Source organism: Chenopodium album, chromosome 13, assembly GCF_948465745.1.
Source record: "Chenopodium album chromosome 13, dcCheAlbu1.1, whole genome shotgun sequence".
Lineage (NCBI taxonomy): Eukaryota > Viridiplantae > Streptophyta > Magnoliopsida > Caryophyllales > Amaranthaceae > Chenopodium > Chenopodium album.
Window position 1 is genome coordinate 19,690,308 of NC_137846.1, and position 22,505 is coordinate 19,712,812.

General features: G+C 37.3%; 3 protein-coding genes and 1 long non-coding RNA gene across 4 annotated transcripts; all 4 read right to left on the reverse strand.

Moving 5' to 3' along the window:
• Nucleotides 1-1,596: 1,596 nt before the first annotated feature.
• Nucleotides 1,597-12,646, reverse strand: LOC145574681 (uncharacterized). The gene is made up of 9 exons (XM_081632523.1): nt 12,545-12,646; nt 12,301-12,458; nt 12,137-12,218; nt 3,063-3,195; nt 2,831-2,983; nt 2,404-2,752; nt 2,189-2,326; nt 1,994-2,101; nt 1,597-1,919 (listed from the first exon to the last, which is right to left on the reverse strand). Exons 6-9 carry the CDS (start codon nt 2,473-2,475, stop codon nt 1,881-1,883), a joined length of 357 nt encoding a protein of 118 aa, XP_081488649.1. The 5' UTR covers nt 2,476-2,752; nt 2,831-2,983; nt 3,063-3,195; nt 12,137-12,218; nt 12,301-12,458; nt 12,545-12,646; the 3' UTR covers nt 1,597-1,880.
• A 49-nt stretch (nt 12,647-12,695) lies between these two features.
• LOC145574682 (uncharacterized) lies at nt 12,696-14,986 on the reverse strand. The gene is made up of 3 exons (XR_014098125.1): nt 13,050-14,986; nt 12,860-12,950; nt 12,696-12,771 (listed from the first exon to the last, which is right to left on the reverse strand). It is a non-coding gene; the product is annotated as an uncharacterized LOC145574682 (long non-coding RNA).
• Nucleotides 14,987-16,392: 1,406 nt separating this feature from the next.
• LOC145576471 (serine/threonine-protein phosphatase 7 long form homolog) lies at nt 16,393-22,505 on the reverse strand. The gene is made up of 5 exons (XM_081634229.1): nt 22,301-22,505; nt 18,052-18,946; nt 17,675-17,762; nt 17,144-17,578; nt 16,393-17,043 (listed from the first exon to the last, which is right to left on the reverse strand). Exons 4-5 carry the CDS (start codon nt 17,576-17,578, stop codon nt 16,456-16,458), a joined length of 1,023 nt encoding a protein of 340 aa, XP_081490355.1. The 5' UTR covers nt 17,675-17,762; nt 18,052-18,946; nt 22,301-22,505; the 3' UTR covers nt 16,393-16,455.
• On the reverse strand, nt 19,831-21,559 carry LOC145575350 (uncharacterized). Its single transcript, XM_081633231.1, has 3 exons — nt 20,754-21,559; nt 20,018-20,517; nt 19,831-19,961 (listed from the first exon to the last, which is right to left on the reverse strand). Exons 1-3 carry the CDS (start codon nt 21,557-21,559, stop codon nt 19,831-19,833), a joined length of 1,437 nt encoding a protein of 478 aa, XP_081489357.1.

Below are 22,505 nucleotides of genomic sequence, written 5' to 3' on the forward strand. Positions count from 1 at the left end.
GGAGGCTTGACCAATATTCCATCCAACGAGAAATTCGTTCAGGTTTAAAGATCACATCTTTAGGGGCATCACAAGCTTAAGGGGGAATAATTTGTTTCATCCCATATTGTCTCATCACCCTGCAAGAAAAGATGTAAGTTGCGCTAGATAGGCCTAGAAGCCTAATATAGGGGAAATTAAAACTATTCCCAACCATACTTCTTATATTCCACCAAAGAATCACAAAGTGTATGTTAGGAACCCCGTGACAGAAAAACGACGTCCATTCTTCTTCATTCTTGTGTTTGTAGAGAATTCGACGTCCAGGGAATGTCCTCACTCCGTTAGCCTCAAGATTTTGTGGCTGATCAACAATTCGCAAACGCTCCATGAGCTAAATCTAAAAAAAAGGGGAAGAAAATTAATTTGCGACATTACAGAAGCAGGTGGCGCGCGCATCAAAATCAGTTGAGCATCGGAGAAGTTGCGCTGGCTTGAGCTGCAATACGACGATTAAAAAAAACGTACGTGTAATAGGAGTGGACTTCCTGTAAAACCATTTTCGTTAGGGTCTCCTCTAAGGCGATTCAAGCATAGAACGGTTTCCGCCAAAGGTAAAGGAGCGGGTGAATGACACCCCTCTATTTGCTCTACTATGGACACCATGGAATAATCTCCGTACTCTTTACATGTCCTAAGTAAACAATTGACAACAAAACAATAACATAAAGCACGAATCTTAAAACGTTGTTTAGTCAACTTGTCACGAGGGGCGACGAAATGTTCAATAAATTGAATTAAATTCACGCCTTCTTCTTTTCCAATGTTAGCCATATCATTGTCATTCAAACCAAAAAATATTTGAAATACAGGTTTGGGATCTGACAAAGTTAGGGGCATATGTCACGGGGAAAGTATTTGCAGGAAAGCCTAGTAGAGCCTCAAACTCGTCAGGTAATGGGACAATTTCGTCCCCTTTGAAAATAAAAAGATGGTGGTTCGAGTCCCAATTATTGACAGTGGTATGGAGAAAATCAAAGTTTTATATCTAGTTGCATATAACTCAATAGAGGATCAAGGTGGTATATTTTGAAGGCTAGTTTATCCTCACTTGAAAGGGAAGTGACCATTTCTTCAAACGTTGTGCAAAGGTTTTTACCATTGTTCAATATATATAAAAAAAAAAGAGAGAATTTAGAGAGTTTAATTCTTTTTAATTCTTTATAGCACTACTAACAAATGAATGCGAGATGATCAAAAGCCTACACAAAACCATGCTTAAATATACCCAAAAGCGCCAAAATTTCGGCAATTTTCGCTCAAATGAAAGTTCACCCGCAGATGTCGCAAGCAATTCACGAGTTGGGCGCGCCTGCCGCGCGCAAGCGCGCGATAGCCGCGCACAACACATTAAGTTTCGCCCGTCTTGTCTGTCGCGACGTGTTGGTTAGATTTATTTCCGTATTTTAAACTACATAATAACGAAATATTGACGAAATCTATGACTAATCATACGCTTGACTTTGTTAACTCTTGTGTCTTTTTTTATTTTTTTTACCTTCTAATTTATTTCTTATTTTCCTTTTCTCTTTCTTTCTTTTTCTTTTCTCCTTCTTGTTCTCTTTCCTTTTCTCGTTCTCCTTTCTTTGTTTCTTTTTTGTTATTTTTTCGAGGGGGGTAAGTCGGGAACCCTTTCCCTCCCTTGGAAAACGTTTTTTGTTTACTATTTTTTTTCTTTTTTTTTAAAAAGAAAAGATATACTCATGGAAACAAAATAATAATAATAATAATAATAATAATAATAATGACAAATATACAAAAATGTGTCATATATACCAAAAAAATAATAATAAAAAATATATGTACATCTGTTTCCAAAAAACAAAAATAAACAAAGAAAGTCAGGGTGCTCGGCGACTCCCGGACGGCTGCTGCACATCCTGCAAAATCCAAACGAAGATTAATACACAAAATGTGTAATAAATTTGTTAAAAGAAAAAAGAAATAAACTTACCGCGACCATCCGATGATCACGACATGATAAAGTCACAAAGGCTCTCCGATAAGCAGCTCGGAAAGCACGTATAGTCCTCACCATGCCGTTCACGGTCTCCCGCGGTACCTGTTCCAAAATATAAGGATAGTTAGCAAACAAATGTATATGAAAAAAATATATATAATAATAAATACATATACAAAATAAACATACCGACTCAACCGTCTCATAAACAAACGGTATGTCCTCATCATCAGTAGCTGCCGGGAGAATCTCACGAATTACCGATCCAAAAGTATCGGTATACGTTATCTCCGCCGTAAGAGGCACCCAACCACCTAGCTCGACTTGCTGAAAACGCAATAAAAGAGTCAAGGTTTCGAAAATAATAGAAAAAATAAAAGAAAAACATATGGTAAAATACTAACCGGAACAAAAGCTGGTAAAGGAATCAGCCTAGATGCGATGAAAGCCTGCAATGAAAGCCTGGTAGGATGCATCCGGCGGCACCAGCTGCACCGCTGGATAACCGAGGATTGCCTGAGCTCGGTCCTCGGTAGACAGCAAATCCGGACACAACATTCGAATCAGAGGATCCGCAGGAACCAAAGGCTCCTCAGATGAAGACTACCAGAGATCGCGCTCGCCTAAAAACCAAGCGTCTGTCCTCTAGAGCACTGGAAGTCCCTGATAAAGGGCCCGAAAACGGCAACGAATCATGTCAGACCGGAAAGCCTCAGGGACTCCGACTATCAAACTCCAAGGACGGAGATAGATCTACAAAACATAACCATATGAAAATCATCAAAAAAAAACATAGAAAAAAAAGGATACACGTGTTGTTAAATTACTCACCGACGCACGAGTCGCCAAAAGGATAATCTAGCGAAAGTCGCCGGCAGAAATGGCTCGCTTCTTCTTAATCGTGACCAATCGATGGCCGATAGAAAAGGGAGCAGCCCCGAGCATCCTGGGGGCTAAGAAAGGCATGTACGAGTATCCCCAAGCCTATAAGAAACAGAAAAATAATAAGGAAAAAAAAAACGAAAATGGTGATCAAAGAAAAATTTAGAGAATAAGTACGTACTTCAAGGATACAACCATGCCACGTAAGGGAGATCCGAGGCACCTCAGTAGCTACTGCAGAATCCATCCCCGGGTCGCCTTGCCCATAGCTGTAAGCATACGGGTATACAACACCTCCGCCCAACTCAAGTTACCTACTTTCCCCAAATCACTAAGACAATTAAGTAACCCGATAGCGAAACGCTCTCCCCGATCACTCAAGATAGTGACGGAAAGAACGTGAGCAATGTATATCCGATCCATCTGCTCAGGTGTACACTGCCGATCAACCTCGTCGGCCGACAACTCATCGGCAAGAACCGAGTACGGAAAAGACTGCGCGTACATCTAAATGGCCGCCACAAGACGGTCCCCCACGAGTTCACGCAGTCTCTCGTCTGACCCCTTTACGATCTCTATAACTACAGGCTCGCCTCCAAAAGGAAAGCCCGTAATCATAGAGAAATCGTAAGGGGTAACCGTCATCTCTCTCCATGGGAAGTGGAAAGTGTTGGTGGAATCCCACCAAAACTCCAGCAATCCGCGGAGGAAAGCCGACGACGCAGGCTGACTCGATAAATCCCAAAGAGTAGCCAACTGGGGGTTGATCCCCGAAAGATCCACTATGTCCCGCACCACGACAGGTAGACTCTCAAAATGGCCTCGCAAGTCACCAGAGCCGTATAGACGCATGCTAGGCTCACTCTAAAAAAAGAGAGAAAAAAAAAAAGTAAAAATATGGTTACGGCTTGTTTCGAAAAAAAGGAGAAAGACGAAAAAACGGAGGCGCAAGGAACTCACAATGCCGCGCCAACCCCTGTTCGAGACGTGATGGTCTCGGTCCCAGTTAAGGACCCTAGGGTCCTAGTTGGGAGGAGCCTCCCAAACCACATCCTCCTGGCGACGTCGATCAGCTTCAACGCGTCTCTCCCGAAACTCCTCACGAGGACGAGTCACCCTCTTTCGAGGGCGAACCGCCTCGTCAGGTACGGGTCCTCCTAGAACCTCCTCAGCATCGACGAATGGAGGCAAATCCATGCTAATATGTGTTATTAGTTTATTTTCTTTCTAAACTAAGCTAATATACCTGTTCTAAACTCATTTAGACTCATTTCGGCAGCATAACGGCTACCGAAAGGGCAAAATACAAAAATCGAATGCCACCCATACTTGGGGCCTACGATACCTGAAGTTAAACTCAATAAATGGGGGCTTCTAACACCCACAAAAGCCATCCTATACCAGTTTCAACTAAGCATTCGAGGTATTATATTCCAAAATCTCAAAGAATTAGCTACTCTTAGGCGAATAATAGTAACACAAACAAAATTATCGTCTACCAAACAATTTTAAAGTTTGAACATGGTAAAAAACGAGCTAAGAGTATACATGTGCCATTTTTCAATTTCACAATTTTCAAACATGACTTATGAAAGTAATATTAGTTCCAGTACTATAGTCTACTTCATAATCAACAAATATAACCAAAATGAGCAAGCAAAACAACAGATTCGAACAAAATTCGAAGAAAAAAAAAAAGCAATAACGTACGTAAACGAAGAAATGCTCATACAAGGTTCAATACTTAAACATTTTTCATGAAATTTGTTGCAAAACACTCCTTAAACATAGCATAATAACATGGAACAAACAATTTCAAGAATAATGAACTTAATAAAAACCCCTAAATTCGAAATTTGGGGTTTAACGGTTCGAAAATCGCCTAAATTCAGCAAGAATGAACGAATTTAGCAAAAAAACTTGCATTGGATTATGGAAAATATGAATTGAGGGCAAGATCTACTTCCTTTGGCTTCGAAAATCGCAAAAAACTCAGCTTCTTAGAGAGAGAGAAGAGCGAAAATGGCGAAGGAAGAAGAAGAGTGCGAAATGAAAATCGCATTCAGCGATTTCTTTCTGCTGATTTAAGTGTCGCGCGCAACTAAATCAGTTGCGCGTGGCAGACTAGCTCAACTCAGAACGATGCGCGCGCCTGGCAGCGCGACCCACTGAGTTGCCGCGCGGATACTAGTCACTAAAATGACCAGTACCCAGATTTGATCCGTTTGATTATTTTCAACGGTTTTCGCTCATTATTAGACGTAATGGCACGCAAATTATCAAAATGTCTTTAAAATTGCTTTGTATTTTGTAGTTTATTTTCTTTTTTGATAGTTTTTTTGCATCATCCTCCATGCACACCGTGTTTTATGCCTTCCTTAAACATATGTTTTGAACGTTTTTTGTAAAAGTGTCTTAAGGCATTCCGTAGTGGTGCTTTACATAAAAGCTCCTATTATGTTGTTGATTGTTTTGTAGCAATATTGAGCAAAATTGTTGTGAATTGTGGAAGGTGATTTTTGGTAGTATTGGTTGTGATTGGAATTGATTGGTTGAGCCAAGTGGTGATTGAGTTGTGTTGGTGGTTTGAAGTTTTTTGTGAAGTTGAATTTGTGATCGTTGTTGTGATACTTTGGTGAAGCAAGCATGTCTAGAATTGTGAAAGCTATCACCTCCAAAACCAAAAAGAGAAAAACCAACATCACCATTTATGAACCATCACCTTCAAAACACTTCTTCCCCTCAAACACAAAACCAAGAACCTCTTCCTCTTCCTAAAACTCATTAGAGTGTTTGGGATCATTGGCAATGTTGTCAATTGATCACTTGTTTGACGATTGGGAATTACGTGTTATACTTGCATCTTTGTTCCTTTCTTTCTTTTCCTATTCTTCCTTTATCTATGGCTTTCCTCATTTCTTCTCTTTTCTTTCCTTTCTTTTTTATTTTGGTTTGTGTAAAGTTTTTGAGGCTTTATTTTTTCATTTTTCTTATTTCTCTTGTGAATTGGACTATATACAACCGACTTTTGCTTTTGAATGAACATCTTCCTAAGTGGAAGTGGTATGCACGTTTTGAGAGTATGCTTGGTTGATTCTAGAATGGCGTATGCTAAGGTAGCATGTCTAAGAACTAAGGGGATCATGAAACCGGATTCTAACTGTTTGTGGAATGTTGGTAGTTGCTTCCTATAGTCGATTTGACACTAATAGTAAGTTTTTTCTATATCCATGTGAGATTCATTATTTTTCAAGCCATCAACATTTACTTGCATGAGCGGCATAGATCCTTGACTATTGCGAATCTAATCTAGAATCTTGACTTTTGATTCTCAAGACCGAGACCGAACCATCTAGGGAGGAAAAAGGCATCTTTTCGAGGTAATAATTTTTCTTTTCTAGGATAGTTTTAATCATTTTTGGTTTTTGGGTTTACATTTGCTTACTTGCTAACCATTTGACCCTTTTCCCTTCTTTTCAAGCCACATCTTTAGAATTTTGAGCCTTTTGTTTCATTTTTGTTCCCATTCTTGGTTTTTGTGAAGCAAATGATCATTTTATTGGAGATTGTGGTATATAAGTTTGGATATTGGTTCATATTTGTAAGCAAGCTTGTGTTGCGTATATTTTGTGAATAATGACAAATGCATAAATGAAAAACCGTCCTCCAAAGTTAAAAAAAGGCAAAAACATAATAAATGCAATTGTAAAAGTCGTCCATAGTCAAAAGAGGCGAGGACAAATGCTTTGAAAAATGAAAAAACAAAAAAAAAGTAAAAAATGAGAAAATGTAAAAATATTTTGATGTGAATTTTTCTCCCTTTTACGCATTGAGGACAATGCTTTAATTAAGCTTGGGAGAAGCGTTTACGCTTTTTGTATATATGATCGTGAGTATAGCTTTGAATAAGCTTGGGGGTGTGTGTTTTTGTTTGGTGACTACTTGATTGTGATTCTAAGAAAGGCGCCATTTTTAGCTTCACTAATTAGAAAAACCGCCAAATTTTAAATTTTAGCCTACCCTCACCCTTTTTGCCTTTACATTACAACCTTTGAAATTCCTTTTGACCTAGAGGTTGAGTCACATATCGGGGGAAGGAATTATGAGTCATAGCCTAAGGAGAGGGGATGCATAGTCAAGACGTCGAGTAGCCCAAAATGTTTTCTTTTTCGGTTCCTTCGTGGAACTATTGAGATGCTCACTAGGGGAAGATTTGAGACTAGTAGAGAGAACGCGGTAAGATCGTTTGGGATGAAGGTGGATTGTGATTACTAGTTCTCTACGCTTAGCATATTCTACGTTTCTATCAACCTCGGATATCTTAGAACGTGCATACCCTTATTTGCTTAAGAAAGTTGTTTATTCATTTGAAGTGTAGTCATTTTGTAAAGTCCAATTCGTAAAGGTTTTGATTTTCTTTTCTTTTTCTTTTACTTTTTGTGGTTTGCCTCTTGAATGTTTGGTGAGAGTTATGGGTTAAGCTCTTAGGAAACCTTTACGAGACGTCACTCATCCTCATAGGCGACTTTGGGGTTTAAAGGGCTTGTTGTAGCTAAAAACAACTGTGATTCCTACGTTAGTGAGTCTTAGTGTATATTCCCATCTTATGTTTTTCTTTTTTCTTTTTGAATAAGTCTTTCATCCTTATTCTTGCTTGCTTGGTTTTTCTCGAGGACGAGCAAAAGTTTAGCTTGGGGGAATTTGATGAATGTCATTTATGGCACTCATTTGTTCCTTTTTATGGTGAATTTCATTCTCTTTTGTAGCTCTTTTCATTCCTTTTCCCTTAGTTTTGCTCTTTATTTCTTTAGTTTGCATTCTCCTTAGTTGGTTTTCCACTTTCTTGTATTTCTTGGTTTATTTTGCCTTTTTTCCCTTTTATTTGTTTGTTTTCTTTCATTTTCAGGTTAAGATCATTGTCCAAGGAATCCCCGAGGTTCCTTCCCGGGTTTTGCATGGATTAGGATGCCTAGTGCCTTCCATTTGAAGCTCAAGAATGGAGTTGTGCAAGTTCCTTGTTTCCTTAGGGCGTGCATTCAAACCGTAGGGGCACCAATTTTTGGTGTTGCACCTACTATAGAAGCCCCTTGGATCTGCCATGCTCCGTGTTCATCAAGCACACCAAGTGGAGTGCACGAAGAGCGTCAAGAAGGGAAAGAGAACTGCCCTGCTCCCGGGTGAGGGTGCGCGCGACAATGTCGCGGCCGCGCCTGTACCCTTTTCTTCGCGGACGCGCACCTCTGAAGTGAAGGCCGCGCTTGTACGAGTCTATATTGGATGATCTAACTAACTTCTCTTTGTTAAATTTACTATATATATAGATTTTTCTTCATTTTCAGAGAGAGAATGAATTAGAATTAGAATTAGAATTAGAATTAGGTTTGATTTTTTTAGAGAGAGAAACTCTAGCTCTTAGATTTTAGAGAGAGAAACTTGAAGATTGATGGTTGATGATAGCTACATTTTGATTTCAAGCACATTTCCTTTGATTTGATCAAGCTTGTAAGAATCTCCTTTAGTTTAATTCAATTTTTAGCTTTTGATTTCATTAATTTTGTTGATTGTTCAAGTTTATTGATTGTTTGATTGATTTGGTTTGCATTGAGATGATGATAATGAACTTGATGAATGATTTAGCTTTGTTCTTGATTTCTTTAATGGATTGTGAGTAGTGTGCTTGCTAGGGATATGGTGAAACATGTATGAGTGATGGATTAATACTAATTGGGGGAAATTGATTCATTTAGCATTGTCATTAAATTGGTTGATTGATTTTGTGCATGTGTGTGGATGGTGAGGAGTGATCAACCTTAGTATTCATAATGGATTGCATTGTGAGTTTATTTTGATACGGACAATTGATTTGTCTCGCATTTGTCGATTGAGTTTGGTTAGTAATGTTCCTAATTAGAGTCTGTCGTAGTTGGCGCTAGTTAGACCTCTAGGAGATAGCTTGTTGAGCTCTTTTGATTGCATTGTCTATCTTCCCTCGCAATACTTGAATTAATCAATCTCCAACCCGATTAGTGTGTTTCCATGGCAAGTACATGTGGATCCTAATCCCTAGTGTTTTGATATGTTGATTACTTTGTTTGTTTAGTTGAATTTAGGTTACCTTCATTCCCTTTAATACTTCGAAGTAGCTTGACTTAGACTGTAGCAAATCGCTCCCATTCCTAGTGGTTCGACTCTTGACTTACCCCTATACTCGTTATTAGGGTTTGTTAAGTGATTACAAATTTTGTTTGGCTTTAGGGAAGATTAAATAACGACCTAGTCTTTATCCTAAGTCAATGACATAAAATAAAATAACTAAAAGAAGAATCAAGAGTACGTGTCATGTCGCAGATTTTATGAAATTTGCTTGTTTAAAAAAGCTTTTATAATATATTAGTATAGATCCACATAAAACGTGTTTCAGTCCTCTTTAGTTGCTTTATATTCACACATATATAAAACCTCATTCGTTCCTTGCCTATGAGGCCTACTATTAGATACTAGTATATTACAAACATAACCACTAAGATAGAAAGCTAGAGTAGAGAAACCATGAATCTACAAAATATATTTTTGTTGCTCATCTTTTTCTCTCTAATTGAGTTGAATTCATCTGCCACAAAATCCAAAAATCCTCTTAATATGAAAGACTTCCTACAACATAAAGGTCCAAAAATTTCCCTTTCATTTTATAAATTTTTTATTTATAGCACGCTCTTTTAGTTACGCTGCACTCAGACCCGAGTCCCCACGTCCGCATTTTCCGCCCGCAACCCAAGAAGTTGGCACGGGTGAAATTATAGAAGATCCCCTTTAAAATCAAAGAATTCCATCGAATTGAGTATGATTGTATGTGTGATAGCATTTACCTCATTATATCTAATCTATACTTCTTAGTAGGTTAATTTTACATCATTTCAAATTATTTAATTGTAATTTACTTGTAATAATCATAGTTAACCTTTCATTTAAATGCTGGTGAACATAAGACAAATAAGAACAGCTTAGGAAATGAAGAGGAAGTAAATAACAAGGTTAGTGATGATAAAAATGAAGCAAATAAGTATCATTACTATATGAAGAAAGGCGCGGCAGGAGGACATGGAGGTAGTGGTGGTGGTGGTTCGGGTGTTGGTGGAGGTGGTTCGAATGTAATTCATCATCCACCAAATTATAAGAAATTGAATGGCGCTTCCTTAGATGTCCACCCTCTTACTTCCATCATTCTCACGATTTCTTCAATGTTCGTTGTACATTGCTTGTGGTCTACTCCTTTCTTAATCTAGTTGGTTACATATTTATGTCTACAGTGATATGAACTATGAAATCATATAAGATAATATAATTGTTTTAATATTTTTGTTAAACAAACAAAAACAGAGGGATTGTTTAAAGAATTGGGTATGGGCCATTAACTAGGCCAATTGCTATGCAATTGAGGTTTTTTTTTTAATTATTTTTTTTATTTCTTTCTTTGGTTAATTATCAATGATGTTGATCATGATCCCGGAAGATTGTGGGATTAATTCATTAATTTGCGGGTTTGTGACTAATGCTTATGATTGTTTTTGTGTGAGAAATCCAATGCTTAGTAGGACTTTGGTTGTGTACGAATGCAAAGGTAGTTAAGGGTGTATATCTTCACTAAATTGTCTTGAGCGAGATCAATCTCATACAATTTATGGAGTTAAGTATAAAGTTGGGGTCCAACTTTTTTCAGTTCTTTAACCTTTTGGGACCTCCTACTTTTTTTTCACCGTTTGGGACCTCATAGATAGTATCCGGCTAAAAAGTTAGTCTTTTTTTTTTGGTAAGGAGAAATGCCCTATCGGGCTGGAACCTCTCACAGGTTCTCCCGACCCGGGTTAGCAGGCTAGACACTTTGAAAGTGGGGGGGGGGAAGGGTAGGGGAATCCCCACCTCCAAAGTGTCTCTAGTGGAGTTAGATCCTACAACCTCCTGGTTATGAGATGCAAACTTAACCACTAGACCAGCTACGCTTAGTCTTTTGGGTTAAATAAGTTAATCCCTTGGGTTAAATAAGTTAGTCCCTAAAAATAACAGAAGTTAAAGGTGGGTTAAATGATCAAAAAGTTAACTACAAGGTACCAAAAGGTGGGAAAAAAAGTGGAAAGTCCTAAAAGTGGAAAAAAATGAAAAGATTAGACCCTAGTTTTATACTTAACTCACAATTTATGGGATGAGTCGTGCAATAATGCAAACACTTGAATAATATATAACATGTAACCCCTTAGACAACATAATAAGTTGGCTTAGGGTATGTTGTCTTCAGATTATTTTCAGTTCAGTTGCTAATATTCTCCTCTCATAAAATATTCAATCAATTCAATTCAGCTCAATCAGAAAAGGCCCTTAGCTTCCAACAAAAAAAAAAAGCAAAAAAATGATAAAGCAATATATCAGTCTCATGGTTCTCATCTTTAATCACAACATTGCTATTTTTGTTAAGATAAGACCTATCTTATGGAAAACTTTTTTTATATTTACTACGTACTATGTAGTAATCAATCAATAACTATATATTTAAAGATACACCAGAAATGATATGTGTCATCTCCTAGTGTGTCTTTAGTCTTTTTTTTTTTTTTTTTTTTTTTTTTTTTTTTTTGCTAAAGAAAATTCTATTAAAGAAACAAATCTTATACAAAAACAATTCCCTAAATTTACACAATATAATTACTTATAATAAAAAAAATATTTAACATATCTTTAACACAAATATTTATATAGCTATAAAAAAAATTCTTAAGATAGTTTTTTACATTATTGTATACCTAACATACCTTTCGTAATCCTTTATTTTGAATTTTTGATTAAATTTATCAACTATATTTTTAGATTAATTATAATGATAGTTTAAGAATAATTATTGGAAAATTTCGTGCAAGGCTCGAAAACTAACCTAGTTTATTTAATGTACAACCCTTAGGAGTATAAATCAAGACTTTAATGGCTTGTTCGTCTTCATTTTCTACATTTTTTTAAAAACAAATATTAGTAAACAAGATTAACGATCAATCTTACTAGTAGTGTACCTTTAGCAAATAAAATAAAAATCTTAATAGGGCACTCTGGGTTCAAAGATAGAACATTAGCTAAAGTTCCACATTTTTTGGATTAAGAAATTTTAAGTGCAGCCAAATCATTTATTTATTTATGGGAAAGTAACTGCAGCCTAATTAACCCATTATGATTAGAATAAGAAAAGTGCAAATGAAAGGCGCACATTTATCATACCCATTTTAGGTTGAAGCTTCTTCCATGAGAGATAAGCAAGCATCTTTAGTCACACCACTGGCTTTAGCAAGACCCTCTAACACTGTATACGAGTAAAACAAAATCAAAAGACTACAAAAGGTAGTAGTAATAAGCTAGAAGAATCAAAAAACACAGTGACTTACAGTAGCATTAACAAGCACAATAAACTCTCAAGTTCTATTCAAGCACAAACATCACAAGTACTGTAGCATTAACAGTACATAGACAGCTGTCTGGCATTCTAAGCTCTACTCTCTGCCATCACTCTTTCTCTTTCCTTTCTTCTTCAAGCTTTTTAGATCTGATTCACAACCCAAAGCAAACTATTAATAAACTGATCTTAAACGGATTGATTGTTAAAAAGGTGAATAGAAAAAAAAAACTTACTGTCGGTATTGGGCGTTCAATTTTCTACGCTCCTTTTCGCTAGCCTCAGCCGCCTCCTGATACTTTCTCGCAGCCTTTTTAAGGTAAGGAGCTTGTTCAATATAATCTATCTTCAATTGCAAGGAAACTAGTAGTTCAGCAAAATTACTTACAGTAATAGTCATGGAACACCATTTCTTAAATGCAGCACGCCAAATTTCATCCCAAATATCTTCTGATACAAGTGTCTTTAATGAAAAGAGCAAGAACAAATGAATTAATAAACTGATATTAAACGGATTGATGCTAAAAAGGTGAATAGAAACAAGAAGTTACAGGCTTCGTCTCCTTAAACTCTCTCACAGCTTCATCTTCTTCCCTGTGAATTTGTTTCTCCTTAAACTCTCTCACAGCTTCATCTTCTTCACTGTAAATTAAACAAATTCACATTTAAAAAAAAAATAAAAAAAAATAAAAAAAACATACACAACCAAAGAAAGAAAAATTGCGAAGACAAGGCAATTACACAAAAATATCAGCAGCATCCTTATGCACTAGATGAATGAAACTCCCGCTTCTATAATACGCCTGCAAAGAGCAAGTTTCATTTAATTAACGCATATACCAATATTATAACTAGATCCCTCACTAATATTTTATATAATGGAAACTAGTAATTAGTTATGATGGTGCTACCTACAACATTAAGAAGGCACAAGGCATATACCAAGGTCAGAAGAAGCATTTGACTGGACTGCAGGTGTTTTAATTTGTAACAGGTTTACTATGCCTAAACACTGGGTTTACTTTTATGGCTATACATGAAGGGGAAATTGCCTACAACTACCAGAGATAGATTGGTCAAGTCAAGATGGGTGTCACCTCAGATAGTAGAGAAGAAGAGAAGAGAAGGAGAGCCATGGGCAGCTATGTCAACATAGAATAGAATAGTAGCTATCTCTGATAGTTATAAGCACTAAGTTTGCTGTAAAGAATAGAATAGTAGCTACCTACAACTACAATGATAACAAATCAAATTTGGTTTGGTGTCTGCCTTACTATTTCATTCATATGCATACATAACTCAATTAATAAATCATTAAAACACATAATAAGTCAACAAAGATCTAAATATCATCATTTACTATTAACAATCCACAAACACAGCATGCCATGCATGTAATATAAATATATATTTGTTTATTCAATTTTTCTGTTTTCCTCCTTTTTCCTGTCTTATGCAAATCTTCTCTATCTTTTCTTGTTTTTCTCTTTTTTAGTTGGGATCTTAAAACAAAGAAATAAAGAGCATGCATACATCATACAGACTGAAAAGCGCAAAAGAACACACATCATACGCCTTATGTGTTATGCACACTTAATTAAGTTCTCACCCCCCTGCACATTTTTTTTAAACACTGGATGTAGAGGTAGTTTTATTTTGGTCCCTCTACAAGTTAAAGTTGTACAAGGTGTTTTGGTTGCAAATTTAATTAATTAATTCTTGCCTTTCAATATAACATAATATACTGGATAAAAATCTGTTTTATCAATTAAAAGTGACCACAGTTGATAGTGAAAAGCTAAATAAATGCAAATGAGCCCGGGTTGATAGTAAAAAGTTAGATACGTGCTAGTAGTTTGAGATAAGTTGAGTTTAGCAAATTTAAGATTTGATCCTTTTATTTAGGGGGAGCCCCAGTTTCTCTTCTTGAGAAACAAAAAGTGTTTCTCTAATGGCAAATGTGTAATAAAAACGCCTATTTAGGGAATTGTAAACAAATGGTTTTTAAAGTTGATAAATGTTGACTGTGACTTCCACTGAAGCAAATCACGTAGACTACTGAAGACGCCGTTAGATGGTAACGTTAGCAGCGTTCCATTGCAGCTTTGTCTTCACCTCCACCTCCACCGACAACAAGCACCTCCACCGACAACAAACACCTCCACCATCACCTCCAACAAATTCACCGACACCATCATCTTCCTCTTTCGTCTACACCGGGAACCACCATTATCGGCGGCAAACATAGGGGGCTTCGCCGCCAAAATCAAACGAAAAACCCAATAAGAAAAGGTAAAATTTATGGCATGGTCAACCCCAAAGGGTAAGGGTGACCGTCCTCCATTGAAGCTGTCATCGAGCTTGAATTCCTCCATTGAAGCCGTCATCGAGTTCGAATTCCTCCTTTTAAACTCAATTTCCTTCATTGAAGCTTACTCCTACTGTTGGCCGTTGTTTTAATTGATCGACACCTCTAATTGGTCTAGCTCCCGCTTTCGACGATTTATCGCCGGAGGTGGGAACTAGATTCTCGGTATTTGATCACGACAAAGGTGAATTGCAAAAGGGGGTGAACTGCAAAAGGGGATAAGTTGAAAAGGGGGTAACGTTAGGTTCACTCCGTCAGCTAATAATTTCAAATTTACCCTCATGAGAAACGCTTCTTGTTTATCAAGAAGAGAAACTTGGAATTACCCGAAATTATCTAAACAATTATATACTCCCTCCGCCTCTTTTTATAATTCCCACTTCCAAATTTCTACGGGAATCAAGGAGAAGCATGTGAAGTACAAAAGTAAGTATTGGAAAAACAAAAATGATTGGTAAAAGTTACAAAGAGAAAGTAGGCCAAAGGAGTACATTTCACGAATAAATGAAGGGAAACAGGGACAGACATATGGACACACATTGGGGTGAAACACGGACATGCATTGGTTTGTTATATTGGGGTCAGTTAAAAAGAGACATAGTCAAGGAGTATATTCCAAGAAACATTAATCAAGGAACATATTCCAAGCAACATTCATCAATGGACATAATCCAGGGACATATTCCAAATAACATTAATCAAGGGACATTAAAAAGGGACATAATCAAAGAAACTCAGGCACATATCACAGACACACCAACAACAGTAGCAACAACAAAATATCAGTCATACATACATCCCCTGGCCAGCAACAGATCACAGTTGCTGGCAACCATTTATCAACAAGCAAAACACAATCCATTTTATCAACAACATCAAGGGGCATAATCCAAGAAAAAAGGACATATAAAAAGGGCAATCAAGTTACCTAATCAAAAGGGCACCCTAATTTCTGCTTCATCTATGAAGCATTCAAATTAGAGTTGTCTACAATTAGGATGGGATACAAATCTTTAAAATTCCACAAATGTATGCATTTAAAGGGACAATTCATCACCACTTGGATCAAAATCAGAAGAATCATCGAAAAAAAAAAACCAAACCCGAAACTAATTCATAAAAAAGAGTTAAAATTTGTGATTTGATTTTATCGAGCGGCTAAAATAAAAATAATTCCATGTATACTTGCTGTAAAAAATATTTCCCACCATACCGTCCACGTAGGCTCGGGTTTTTGATTCGTTTTTTGCTAGTAATAAACCGCTAATGAAAATTGCGGTTATACACAAATTAGAACCGCTAATGGTATTAGAGGTTCTTTAAATAGAACCGCTAATACCATTAGTGGTTCTATTTGAAGAACCTGTAATGGATATTGGTTCTTTAAATAGAACCTCTAATGGTATTAGCGGTTCTATTTAAAGAACCTCTAACACCATTAGCGGTTCTATTTGAAGAACTTGCAGTGGTTAAAGATTCTTTAAATAGAACCTCTAATGGTATTAGCGGTTCTATTTGAAGAACCTCTAACACCATTAGAGGTTCTAGGTAGAACCTAAACATAAAGCATTTTATGTAACCTGCACTCCTTGCACATGTTGCAGTTTTAAAATTTACTTCATAATTCAACAAATACATTTATAATGTAAATAAAATTCATCAAAATTAATACCAAACCACCATTTGCATTACAAATAGTCAAAAAGCCTAAGTACATATAAAAATGTTAATGAGTCAAAATGATAAATATTTACATATACAAAATATTCTTAAATTCAGCTATGATCCACGTTTCTTTTTATGACGTGCTGAAGATCCCATCTCATATTCATCTACCTCTGTAATAGTGTCCAACAAGGAAAAATCAGAAGATGTCGAGGTGGACTTGCGTCTACAATAAGTACGAGGCAGCGGGGGAGATAATAATGATGGAGTAAGATTGAAAGAGAAAGGTGACATGGATGAAGATTCTGATGACATAGGAGACAAAGGAGGTGGAGGTGGAGATGGAGGTGGAGGTAGAGGTGGTGGAGGAGGAGGAGGAGGAGGCAAGCTAGGAGATGGGTCGTGTGAGGAAGTTGAGGTGGGAGCTCTACGTTCTCGACGTCGAGGAGTAGGTCGAGAAAGGGAAGAGGAGTGCATTGCCATGTGACTAGATGTATTAGAGGAGGAGGAGGATGTAGGGTGGGAAAGGCCTAGATCATGGAGAAGATGCCCCTTGCCAATTGCATGTAATGTATCAGCACAAGAAGTTGTTAGGCCTTGTAGAGTATGCAATGTGAGCTGTAATGCCTTGTCATCCGGCAATTCAGATGCAGTCTCTGATTCTCGAGTGCATTTCCTCACCACATCAGCTAATTCTTGGGACTGCCGCATTCCAAAGTCAGTGATTGTATAATAACAATATAGCCTAACACAATATAATTAAGACAAATAATAAAATCAACAATTTAGTTTTAAATACTACCAGCACAAACTCGGTCGAAGCAGGCTGGTAATGAGTCGAAGGGCGTTCTAGTGTAGGCGGGGTGATAACAAGCCTTGTAATCTTTCGATACCATGACATATATCCCTGTAACAATTCAGTATGACCCCTCATTGGGTTTCCCATGACAACTCTTTCCTCGCGTTTTCGCCACTCCTCCAAATATTTAGTATGCATCACTTCATAGCTCTTAGTACGTACTCCTCGTCGGTCTATACGATGCAGTGACTCGCTTGTGTTACATGGAAGTGGGATGGTCTGCTCATATCCGAATTGGCGCATGACTCGATCAGGATGATGATATTCCACAATATCAAAGCAGATCAACGGTGAGTATGTGCGCCAAATATGTTTATCAGCTCGACATATCTCTGGAAGTGCAGCAAGAATCTCTTCGGTATACGACTGCCATGTCATCTATCAACAACCACAAGTACAATAATTATGAACATAACATAATTGAATTAAGATCGTTATTAAAAAAAGTAGTGTTGGTTTTTCGCATAAATATACCTAATCATCTGTTTGGCGATCTAGTGCATCACGATAATATGAAATGCAACTAGCTGAGTCCACTCGTGTAAAGTAAACACGTAGCCAACTGTAAATGCAAATATATTAGTTTATACTTCAGATTATAGTAGGTTAGATAAACATGAGAAAAAGTCGGGGAAAAAAAAGTGAACACAATGATTTTCCTCCAAGTTAGAAGCCACATTTTTAGAGATATGCTGTAGATGAATTTAGTGCAGAGCTGAAATATAGTTTCTCACTTGTGCAGCTTCTAAGAAAGTGGAATAGATGGCAAATTTGTGAATTAAAGTACTTTTTCGGGTAAAAAAATATACCAAAATAAATCTGTGAGTGGTAACCATGTGTAAAATAAATACCTGCATGCTAAAGAGTCAACTCCATACTGATGTTGAGAACCAAGTATCGGAGGGTCGTTGTCATCAGGTTGGTCCTCTGGAATAGGCTGTCTTAATCGAGAGATGGTAGGTCTACCGATGTGAATATGCTCCCACGACCACAATTGTAGTAGTATCAAGGCACCACCTATCTCCTTTGCCTTGCGTTTAAATGCTCGACATAATTGTCGATACAAGAAGGCAAGAGTAGCACTTCCTCGACTATACCCACCAGCCCTTTGAAGATCTCTAAGCAAGGGTAAGTACAAAAGTTGCACAGCATCACCGCTCTTGTCGGCAAATAGAATAGCTCCCATCAGCATGATGATATAAGCTCTTGAATACATCTGGACGGTGCGGTCATCGGAAGTAGGGGGTAACTGTGAGAAGTGCATCCTTAACCAAGATAATTTGATTGATGAACCTATAAGTACTGATTTTCCAGTTCGTTCATCAACCCCGGGCTTTACCCCTAACAACTCTTCCACTAGAGCAGACCAATTACATGAGATGGAGCCAATGACAGCATCACCGTGTACTCTCAATCCTAATAATACAGCAACATCTTTTAAAGTGATTGAAGCCTCACCGACTGTCAAGTGGAAGGTATGCGTCTCCTGCCTCCACCTCTCAATCAGTGCAGTAATTAGAGGCCGATTAATCTCAACACCACATGCCAATCTATGTACACTATAGAATCCTGCTTCCCTAACATAATGTAACATTCGATCGTCTACCTCCCATTTATAAGTTGGAGAAAACAAATGCTCTCTACACGACAACACTCTATCCGCCTCCCCCTTCCACACACCTTCACTCCTATGGTCTGCTTGAAGATTAAGTACCGAGGGATCTTGAGGGCCCGGCTGCATTGGACCTAAAATAATTATAAGCAATTTAGTTAATATAGTGAGTGAGTTATAAAATTCTAAATTTAAAAGCAATCACACAATTACGATTTACAATATGAGGTACAAATATTACCCTGTACCCTCGTTATTCCTAAGTGAACACGGTTTTTTATTGTGTCCTTTCCTATGGCATAAGCTGCATGATTTTCGTTTCTTTTCTTGTCTACTCTCATCCATTTCATTTGGAAATCTTTTTTAAACGGGGCGTCCTTGACCACGTTTATCCCATGGAGGAGCAATGATTTTTGGCCCTACACAATCTCTCCAATACGAAGGATCTGGTAAAGGTTTGAAGGATTTGATATAATATTGTCTATGCGTATCAGTACTGAAGAAAGGATCAACAAATTCAGCATATGACAAGCTTCGATACCGACAAACCGCTAGGACATGAGAACATGGAAGCTTATATATGATTAATTTCTGGCAAGTGCAAGTTTTCCTTCTAAGATTAACAGTGTGCACCTTACCACCTTTACTAGAAGGGCGATTACCTTGACCTGTAGTTACATCATACAAACCTCGTTCATAATTAAAAGGCCGAACAGTGTATGCTGCTGATTTTTGTAAGTTCCATTCAATTACTTTGGTAGCCTTTTCACAATACTCATGACCTTCTTCAAGTCTCCTCTTACTCCATCCCCTCCTAGTCATAAAGTACGAATTCACTCGATAGAATGTCATTTTAACTAAAGCAGTGATGGGTAAACACCGAGCTCCTTTCATCACGCCGTTAAAGGCCTCAGACATATTTGTGGTCTTTATGCCATATCTGAAGCCCCCATCATGTAGAAGTGACCATTGATGTAATTGTTTATTTGCTAACCATTCACGAGTTTCCAACTTTATCTCACCAATCCATTAAAGCTGCACGGCCGAACAAGTTCTTCAAGTGAGCATTTTTGAATTCAGAATTGAAATTGGAAGCAAGATGGCGGATGCAAAACCTGTGATGAGCATGAGGCTCCTCCCATCCACTGCCTGCCTCGATCATTGTTTCAAAATTGACTTATGCCTATCAGAAATTATACAAATACCTTGTCTCTGTGTAACAAATTGTCTTATGCATGCCATAAACCACTCCCAAGCCTCACCAGTCTCTCCTTCAACAACAACAAAGGCAAGAGGAAACAATTGAAAATTTGCATCTGTAGCCATAGCAATGAGAAGTGTTCCTTTATACTTTCCATAAAGATGAGTGCCGTCAATGGTGATAAGAGGTCGGCAATGATGAAACCCATCAATGGACGGCTTATACGCCCAAAATACTCTCTTAAACATGTGAACAGAAGGATCTAATGTTTGTATCGTGCACCAATGAACAACGGTTCCTTTGTTTGCCTCTTGAAGTGCTTGCATATACTTCGGCAACTCTTCATATGATTGCTCCCAATCGCCAAAAATGCTAGCAATTGCCTTTTGCTTCCCTAACCAAGCCCTCTTATATGTTATGGAATAGTGAAAGCGGTCCTTGATGACTTGTACTATAGCATGTACTTTGAAAGAAGGATCGGCTCGTATGAGATCTAATATGATACTACAAATAAAATCAGAAGTGATAAGAGGGTGGTCAACTTTTTTGATGTCAGATACACAATTAGATGCATGAGGTCCCCCATATTTGACAACTGTAAAGGTAGGAAGGGCTGTTTTTTTTTTATTGCACGTAGCCTCCAAGGACAATTGCATTCCTTTTTTCTTTTGCACTCAACAACATATTTGTCCGACTCCACCTCCTTTACTTTATACGTTTGATTTCTTGTTATGGAGTACAATTTCAATGCATCTTTCAATTGCTGTAAAGAATCAAATTCTTGGCCAACAACAAACTCACCATTACCAGCATATGTGTTGTTCCCTGACCATGTTCTCCAAGCATCAATTAACTTTTGGTCAAACTCGGGAACATTGTTGAATTCATGTGAAGGTGCACTTGCTTTGATAGCAACTTCGTTGGCCTCTCTTACATCGTCATCTTCACCATCATCAGTATCTACCCCAACATCATCAATGCCTTGCACATCAATCTCGGGTTGAGTCGAGTCATAATCACCTAAAAAGGTAGTTTCAATGTGTTGCGAGGGATGTGGAGATCCAAAATCTGACAAGTGCTCACTAATGTATTGACCATCTATGAGCATTCTTGTGAATGATCCCATTACTACACTTGAATTTGTCAAGTTCATGGTCGTTGTCATATCTGACCATGAATCCGTGATAGGAAAAGAACCCAAGTTGGTCACCACACTTGGTGTTCTAGGAACCTGTTCCAGATATAACTGCATATTGGACATTGTATTCTGTCTCACGGTATCCCACATAGCTACTAATGAATTATTATCGTTCAACTGAATAGCCACATGAGAACTGTGAATCGGATACCTCATTCTAATTTTCAACTCCATATGCCTTGGATCACAACCCACAACTTCATATATTTTATCTAAAACATCCACAAATTTCAAAGTAGAACTTATAAATGCAAACTTAGTCTCTCCGCCTATGTATGAAATATCACCTCCTTTTTCAACAAGGTCCCCACCCATATAACATAGAAGAGGGAAATTTGAGAACTCCATAATTTAAAAACCAACTTCAATGAGTGGGTAGTAAGTAAGTCATATACTAATAGATTAGTTGATAAATGAAATATAAAATACATTGAACACGATACAATAAAAATTACCAAACACTACCTATGATTATAAACTTTAGTGCAATAGTAAGAAGTATGAAACTATTTTATATCAACAAACTAAGTGCACTGATCATGATCATAGTAGACTAAATATTAAACCACCGAAATCAACAATAGATTGGTAATTCAATGGTATGGAGACAATCCAAAAATCCACACTCCTAACAGAGCAATACATACTAGATTACTAGCTCTAGTGATATCAAATTGCCCATTTATTTAAAACAAAAAAAAGCCTTACAAGCTACCCATTTTACAACATACAGTATGATTTCATAGGTTTCAATCTAACAATGATCTTGCAATAAGATAGATATAATACCATCCTAGATAAATTCTACTAGCAAAACAATTATATAATTTACAAAGAAAATATATTTATGATGTGATAATCCGATAATGTAGCCAACACGAAACATTGCATGTAACAAATTAGAACATCTATAACTATCAATTTGGGTTTTTTATGAATTACGAAATTAATTAAGGTTATAAATTAGAAATTGCAAGTTTGCAACTACTTTTGATCAAATTTTGATTAGGATTTAATAGAATAAGTAAATAATTAGAATTGTATACTCAAAATTATTGTAAAATTAAATAAATCAAAATTAGGGCTAACCTTTCAATCAGGAGAAAGAGGGGTGAATTGAGTTCCCGCACATAGAGGCTCGGTCAACGGCGGCGGCGACAATAACAGGTGGTAGGTGGTTCCGGCGGCAATTTGAAGTAGTAGGTAGCTTTAGAGTGTGGAGTTGTAATTTTATCACTGAAGAAATGAAAGAGTGGAGTGGTGTCGTGCCTTTTTGTTTTTGGCTTTGGAGGAA